Source organism: Microtus pennsylvanicus, chromosome 8, assembly GCF_037038515.1.
Source record: "Microtus pennsylvanicus isolate mMicPen1 chromosome 8, mMicPen1.hap1, whole genome shotgun sequence".
NCBI classification, from domain to species: Eukaryota; Metazoa; Chordata; class Mammalia; order Rodentia; family Cricetidae; genus Microtus; species Microtus pennsylvanicus.
In genome coordinates, this window is record NC_134586.1 from 13,093,849 (window position 1) to 13,102,106 (window position 8,258).

The 8,258-nt window shown below is 46.3% G+C and overlaps 1 protein-coding gene across 1 annotated transcript; it reads right to left on the reverse strand.

The window, feature by feature from the left end:
* Nucleotides 1-262: 262 nt before the first annotated feature.
* Pde6h (phosphodiesterase 6H) lies at nucleotides 263-6,300 on the reverse strand. The gene is made up of 3 exons (XM_075981925.1): nucleotides 6,167-6,300; nucleotides 4,359-4,399; nucleotides 263-360 (listed from the first exon to the last, which is right to left on the reverse strand). The coding sequence occupies exons 1-3, from the start codon at nucleotides 6,298-6,300 to the stop codon at nucleotides 284-286; spliced, it is 252 nt and encodes an 83-aa protein (XP_075838040.1). The 3' UTR covers nucleotides 263-283.
* Between the last annotated feature and the right edge of the window lie 1,958 nt (nucleotides 6,301-8,258).

Here is an 8,258-nt window from a genome sequence, read left to right on the forward strand (position 1 = left end):
CCTACTGCTAATATAATGAGTGTCGAACCTACATTTAAACAAAATATAGAGAAATGTGGATGACTTCGAAGCATCAGGTAGGGAAAGTATAAAATTCAAAATGCCCCAACAAATGCCCCCTTTTTTAACCCTTGAAACTGAACTGCCCTGCAAGAAAGAACACACACAGTGACTCATGGGTAATGACCATATATGTCAAAGAAATTCCTTCCAAATACTGGCTCTCAAGATGTAAAAACATCCATAGCAGATGCTCTTGAGAGAAGCTGAGCCTCTGGACTCTTCATATAATCCCGAACTGAGCGAGTTCATGCAGTTCCAGGTGGCTGAATGCTTCCCAGGGACAGATCACTGTGATGTCTGCAAGAGACAGGAGAATATCTCAGCCAAGCCCTCACCCAGAGGAGGAACCCCTCCTACAAGAGGAAAAGACAGCCTCCAAACCGCTACTCACACACCCCTCCATTCCTGGGAAGGTGTGTAAGATGGCCCCATAGCCAAGAAGGATGCAAGCAGTCACATAACTGTTACACACATGCACACACACATACACCTGGGTATTGGCTTCATTTTGCACTCTCTGTAGGGAGGAGATGAAAGCTCACTGCATCTCCCAAAAGCTGAGTCACCAAGAGGAGCATAGATGGAATTCTCATCAGGTCAAGGATTGAAATGAGAAGTGGGACCCTTCTAAGTTCCCATGGTCTGGATGGACTCTTTTCACTAATCCGAGGTGAGCTTCTCAGGCAAGCTTCTCACGGTTGCTCTTTATGTTTCTAGATGTCTGCATCAACATGTACAGAGAAACAACCTCAGAGCATCATCTAGTCATGTCTCTCGTTCAGGGAAGATGGTATTTCTCCTGTTTCCAGAGAAGCTGGCTCTAGCCAAAAAGTACACTTACATAGATGGGGCTCAACCCAGGGCAAAGACCCCAGGCCTTGCCCCAGTGGGAATCTCTTTGCCTCTTTCCAGCGGGGAATTTACCTATCCTCCTGTGCACGTCTAAATTTACCTGAACATAATACAAAAATAATCTAAGAGCAACAAGTAAGCTTTAAAAAATAGCATAGGACCTACTTAAGATCCAGGGTCACATGTGTCTACAAAGTTGAATGCACTGGTTCCAGTGATCGGTACCATGTATCTGGTGTAGTAGACAAGTTCAAAACTTACATCCACCAAAAACCCTGACTATGCACACACGCACATGTGAGCTCAAACATGAACACAGAGCAATTTTAGTCATTAGTGTTAATACCTGAAAGAGATCAAGATTTCTTCAATAGAATACACTCATAAAATAAAATGTTATTATCAGGAGCGATTAGAGGTGAAGAGATAATTCAGTTGTTAAGAGCACCAGCTGCTCTTGCAGAGGTCTTGGGTTAGGTTCTCAGCACCCAAACAGTGTCTCACAACCACCTTGACTCCAGTTCCAGAGGATCTGATGCCCTCTTTTGGCTTCCACTGAGACTGGGCACACACAGGCATAAACGCAGACAAGTAAGCATACACATAAAATGAAATAAATAATGAGCTATTGAACCATAAGAATACAGAAGACACATGAATAAATATTGCCCAATTGAAGAAACTAGGACTGTATAATAAATACTAAATACTAAAGCTAATACTGTATAATTCTAACTCAGTAACATTTCAGAAAACGTAACAGTAATACCCAGTTTAAAACAAGCCTGCGGTGTCCAGAGGAGTACAGTTGGGGAAGGAAGCCATTCTCCAGTAGAGGTGAGGAAATGTGTGGAACAATGAAACCAGTCCATGTGACACAATGACCACAGTTATGCAACCTTACGCGATCACTAGGAGCCTGAGAGCCATATGGCACCAATAAGCCTCAAGCTAGATGTGCTAAGGACTTTCGTCAAGGCATTGAGAATGATTGACAGCAGCTCATCACACTCGGCAAACGTGCCAGACTCGTGCATTATGTTCATTTCTGGGAAAACGGGAGTGATGGTGGTATGAGTTCTCTGACCCTGCTGCGAAAGTCTTTTGCTATCTAAAACTTCTTTTAAAAATAAGTGTTAATTTGTTTAAGGACACCTATAGCAACTGCAGTCAGCATCTAATGAAGGAAAACAGTCCAGCCAACTGAAAGGATTTGTATCAGATACACTCAGTGTGCGCAGCCCTGTTCTTGGTGCTGTGTGCACCCACATTCTGGTGCTATGTGTGCTCCTGTTCCTGGTGCGATGTGTGCTCTTGTTCCTGATGCTGTGTGAACCCTTGTGCCTGATGCTATGTGAACCCTTGTTCCTGATGCTATGTGAACCCTTGTTCCTGATGCTATGTGAACCCTTGTTCCTGTTGCTGTGTGCACTCCTGTCTGATGCCATGTGCACCCCTGTTCCTGATGCCATGTGCACCCATGTTTCTGTTGCTGTGTGCACCCCTGTTCCTGTTGCTGTGTGCACCCCTGTTCCTTTGCTGTGTGCACCCCTGTTCCTGTTGCTGTGTGCACCCCTGTTCCTTTGCTGTGTGCATCCCTGTTCCTTTGCTGTGTGCACCCCTGTTCCTTTGCTGTGTGCACCCCTGTTCCTGTTGCTGTGTGCACCCCTGTTCCTTTGCTGTGTGCACCCCTGTTCCTGTTGCTGTGTGCACCCCTGTTCCTGTTGCTGTGTGCACCCCTGTTCCTGTTGCTGTGTGCACCCTTGTTCCTTCTGCTATGTGTACCCCTGTTCCTGTTGCTGTGTGCACCCCTGTTCCTGTTGCTGTGTGCACCCCTGTTCCTTTGCTGTGTGCACCCCTGTTCCTTTGCTGTGTGCACCCCTGTTCCTTTGCTGTGTGCACCCCTGTTCCTTTGCTGTGTGCACCCCTGTTCCTGTTGCTGTGTGCACCCCTGTTCCTGTTGCTGTGTGCACCCCTGTTCCTTTGCTGTGTGCACCCCTGTTCCTTTGCTGTGTGCACCCCTGTTCCTGTTGCTGTGTGCACCCCTGTTCCTGTTGCTGTGTGCACCCCTGTTCCTGATGCCATGTGCACCCCTGTTCCTGATGCCATGTGTACCCCTGTTCCTGTTGCTGTGTGCACCCCTGTTCCTGTTGCTGTGTGCACCCCTGTTCCTGTTGCTGTGTGCACCCCTGTTCCTGTTGCTGTGTGCACCCCTGTTCCTTTGCTGTGTGCACCCCTGTTCCTGTTGCTGTGTGCACCCCTGTTCCTTTGCTGTGTGCACCCCTGTTCCTGTTGCTGTGTGCACTCTTGTTCCTTCTGCTATGTGTACCCCTGTTCCTGTTGCTGTGTGCACCCCTGTTCCTGTTGCTGTGTGCACCCCTGTTCCTGTTGCTGTGTGCACCCCTGTTCCTTTGCTGTGTGCACCCCTGTTCCTTTGCTGTGTGCACCCCTGTTCCTTTGCTGTGTGCACCCCTGTTCCTTTGCTGTGTGCACCCCTGTTCCTGTTGCTGTGTGCACCCCTGTTCCTTTGCTGTGTGCACCCCTGTTCCTTTGCTGTGTGCACCCCTGTTCCTTTGCTGTGTGCACCCCTGTTCCTGTTGCTGTGTGCACCCCTGTTCCTGATGCCATGTGCACCCCTGTTCCTGATGCCATGTGTACCCCTGTTCCTGTTGCTGTGTGCACCCCTGTTCCTGTTGCTGTGTGCACCCCTGTTCCTTTGCTGTGTGCACCCCTGTTCCTGTTGCTGTGTGCACCCCTGTTCCTGTTGCTGTGTGCACCCCTGTTCCTTTGCTGTGTGCACCCCTGTTCCTGTTGCTGTGTGCACCCCTGTTCCTGTTGCTGTGTGCACCCCTGTTCCTTTGTTGTGTGCACCCCTGTTCCTGTTGCTGTGTGCACCCCTGTTCCTTTGCTGTGTGCACCCCTGTTCCTGTTGCTGTGTGCACCCTTGTTCCTTCTGCTATGTGTACCCCTTTCCTCATGCCATGTGTATCCCTTCACTGTGGGATGTGAAGAAGAGGAACTTGGTAAGGAGTGGGTTTCCAGACAGACTGCAAGGGCTCTCTAGACTCTGCCACATTTTCCAATTCCGCAGACTGTGGCTTCACACTGCCACTCAGTCTGCCTCAGATTCCTCTTCTGCAAAGTGGAGTTGGAATGGATCAACTCTATGAATCTTACATCTCACAACCCTACAGCTGACTGCAGCATGCCCTCAAAGGCTGTTAATAAAACAACAGCCTCATTAGACCTCACACTTTGGGCTCTTTGCATGTCTGCATGTAGGCAGACACATACTTAAAAGGTTAAGTTAAATCCCCACCTATCTGTCTCCAAAGGATCCCATGTTGTGGGTGTTGTAACTCTAAACCGTCCCTTGAATCTTGAAGTTTCTGCAAAGAGGAAACTTCAAAGCAGCATGCTCACTTCAAGGTGTCAGAGCTCACCTGTTCCTAGCCCCTCCATGCCTGGGATGTCATCTCCAAACCTACGCAAAAAACAGATGGATAAAGCAGACATTAGCTGAGGCCAGAGGTGAAGGACCCTGAGGTTACCCCTGGGAAGGTTTTTTCACTCAAAGGAAAAGAAGTCCCAAATGTTTTATCTGAGAAACTTTCATCCACATTGAACTAGATCCAGGATCTAGCTCAGTATATCCTTACTGGGGAGTGGGTGTACTTGAGATATAGCATAAAACAAGAGGGTGGCCTTGAACCTGAATTATTGATTCTTCTTCATTCCCAGAGTTCTGGGATTACAGGCATGAGTTCACACCCACTTTATGCAGTGCTGGGAGCTGAAAAGAGGGCTCCCTACAGGCCAGATAAGTACTCTATAACTGACCCCCCAGTTTCATTTAAAGATTGTGTGTTTGTCTGTCTGTGTGCCTCTATGTCTGTCTGTGCCTGTCTGTCTGTGTGCCTCTATGTCTGTCTGTCTCTCTGTGTGTCTCTGTCTGTGCCTGTCTGTGTGATGTATGTCTGTCTGTCTCTCTGTATGTATCTGTCTGTCTGTGTGTCTGTCTGCCTCTGTGTGTTTGTCTGTCTGTGTGTCTGTGTGTGTGCCTGTATGTCTGTCTGTCTCTGTGTGTGTATCTGTCTGTCTGTGCATTTGTCTGTGTATCTGTCTGTCTATATCTGGGTCTGTCCGCGTGTCTGTCTGTTCAAACACCATGGTGTGCATGTAGAGGTCACGTGACAACCTTGTGGTGTCAGTTCTCTCCTTTCACCTTTATGTGGGTGAGCTCTAGGGATTGAACTTTGAACACTTGGATGACCTAGGAAGTACCTTTACCCACAATACCATCCTGACAACCCTCAATCTTCATTTCTTAAATATAGAGATGATTAAGCAGCAAGATATCAACATTTAATTAATCTGCACCCTGGGCATCACATTAGGCACAGAAAATAAAAGAAAAACCAAATTTTCTCTCAGTGATCTTAGTCCAAGTGTAGATATAAATAAATAAATGTAACGTAAACTAGCACAAGTTACAATGGCTGAAGGCATCCTAATATAAACACAGAAGTGATGATGAAATTTAAGTAGCAGTAAAAGATAAATGAACCTCTGAGGTGTGTGCTGGGAATACATTTTTTCCAAATAGCAATAGAGAAAAACAGAGGACAGAAGAAATAAGACATGACGGTAAACAAAAAAGTCAACAACAGCAGAAACAAGACAAAACCTAGTGTTCCTTCGAAATGACTAACAGTTCAGATTTCCAGGTTAAAGCACAGGTTCTGTCTGCGTAAAAGAACAGAGAGAGCTGCAGAGATGGCCCAACTGTTAAGAGCGCTTGCTGCTCTTGTAGAGGACTCAGTTTCCCACTTGGGCGCTCCCGATAGCCTGTAATTTCAGTTCTGAGAATCCAACGCCTTCCTCTGGCCTCTTCTGGAACCTGCGCTCAAACGCATATACCCACACAGAGACATACCATATATAAATATAATTAAAATGAAGTAAGTTTTTTAAAATTATTTTTTACAAAGACTGGACAAGAAAAATCTGGAAGGTCAAATCCAAGGTCATTATGAAAACCTCTAGTTTCCTTTTGAAACTGGCCATTCTCCTGGGGGTGTTACAAGGAAACACGGACAGGATTCGACACAGATGGGCTAGGGAGGATAATAGAAGGCGAGGTGGGGGGTTCTGTGAGTCTGTGTGATAGCACCATCAGTACGTTCTCAGGACTAAAGCCATCTGTGGGAACGGAAGGTGACAGGCCCCTTCTTTCTCACCTCACACTTACCCTTTCACGCCTTTCTTAGGAGGCTTGCTCTTGAACTGCCGGGTCTGTCTCTGTTTGAACTTAGGGGGACCTTTGCGCGGGGTAATAGGACCCTGGCTCGGTGCCGGAGGGCCCAGAGTAGTGGTGTCAGCCATCTTGGCCGTCCCGGGGGTGGCTGCTGTGTTTTGCTTTCAGGCTCTCTGGAGAGTGGAAGGAAATGAAGACCTTGGGAGTCAGAAGGACTGTTAGTTATCATAGCTTTGAGCATTGTGAACTTGGCCTTTTGTGTTGACACAGGAAAACCAGGAGAAATTACTTTAGAAAATATGGTATAAAGCAATGGAGGTATTCAGAAGAGTGCAATGGTTTGTCAACTAAGAGATTTTGAAATAAAAACTATAGATTTATGATGGTTGGGGACATAGTTCAATCGGTAGAGCGTTTGCCTACCACACTCAAAGACCTGGGTTCAATTCCCACCACTGAAGCAAGAGCTGGTAGTGTAGACCTGCAATCCAAGAGGTAGAGGCAGAAGGATCTGAAGTTCAAGGTTACCCTTAGCTATATAGTCAGTTTGAGGCCAGTCTCAGATACATGAGACCTCATCTAAAAAATAAATAAATAAATCTTGGTATTATATGTTCCAAAAATAAATCCAATAGTATTTTTATCATAACACCTTATTTCCCCTCAGAAACCCTATGGAAAGAAGGGAAATTATCTGAATGATATGAGTGATTGGAGTGGCTATCGATTCTTACAGCTTTATAGTCTCCGTCCAGCTACCGACTAGCCTGCCTCTAAAAGGTGTGCTCTTTGCCTTAGTGTTCTGTGCTTAATCCTCACTTAACTCAGAGACTTTTCACTCAGTTCTGAGGATGACAACACAGCCAGCCGGACAGAAGGATTCTGAGCTATGGACAACAGTGAATATATTCAATGTAGCCTGTAACAAACTTGCAGAAATACAGAAACATATGATGGAGCGGCTAATGCCTGTGTTCTCTAACTCCGTGTCCAGACAGGCACTTCAGCCAGGCACACGTCCCTCAGACAACCTCTATATTGTCTCTTGTGCAGACCCTGAGCCTATAACAATGCCATATACCCAGAGTCATTTGGCCTCAGATATATGCCTAGCCTTATAAACCTAAGCCACAGGGAAAAAAATATCAACAAAGGTAAACACACACACACGCACATACACACACAAAAAAATAAAACTTCAAGGCTTGAGAGGTGATTCAGAGTGTAAGATTACTGGCTGCTCTTGCAGAGGACCAGGGTTCAGTTCCCAGCATCCCCATGGCAGCTTACAACCATCTGTAACTCCAGTTTCAGGAATTCTAACATCCTTGTCTGCCCTCTAAAGGCAGCAGACACGCATGTAGAACACAGAAGTACGTGCAAGCAAAACACCCATACACATAAAATAAAATATATAAGAAATTTTATATTTTACAAGTTTTAACATATGGGGTTTTTTTAAATTCCTTTTCTTTTTCAACATTCAAGAAAGTTTCCCTTGGAAAGGAAGGAACTCACAGCTAGTCTTAACCGCCTCCTCTGAGGCGGTTCTTCCCATGACCTAGTTCATGGGCACTCCTTTGCAGACGGTGCCATAATTAGCCTAGTGCAGATTACGGTGAGGCTCTTAGGATGGCCCTGGCCCTGTCGACCTTTATCCTGGGTTGTTTTCTCCACTCATCCCTGCCTCACTGGGGTGCCCTCTAATGTTATAGGGGTGACTTCCACTACCTAATCTTCTCTTTGAACATTCAAGACTCTCTGCCCTTATTTCTTTGTCCTATCATGGTTACCATTCTCGCCTTCCAGTTCTCAAACTGTTCAGTAGGAAAACAGCAGCCAATCTGTAAACAGTGCCCAGGATGAACTTGACTGCCTTGTCTTACTGTTCTTCCCTTTGTCTTTACCCCTACTGGAATGTCCTTCGTGTGCCCACCTTTTCAGCTTGGGGTCATTTCTGTAGCTTCCATGCCTACAAGAGGTGTTGGCACTCAAGTGGGTTTGGTATAGGGGCCGTGTTTATTGAGTGGGTGCATAAATTAGTGAAGGATTCAGGGAAAGTCCTTGACTGTGAGCAATGAGATCT

Coding starts and splice junctions, on each gene's coding strand:
- Pde6h (XM_075981925.1), bottom strand. CDS start 6,300: ATGGCTGACACCACTACTCTGGGCCCTCCGGCACCGAGCCAGGGTCCT. Junction 4,400..6,166: donor CCTAAGAAAGGCGTGAAAGG/GTAAGTGTGAGG, acceptor TTTTTTGCGTAG/GTTTGGAGATGACATCCCAG. Junction 361..4,358: donor CATGGAGGGGCTAGGAACAG/GTGAGCTCTGAC, acceptor TGTCTCTTGCAG/ACATCACAGTGATCTGTCCC.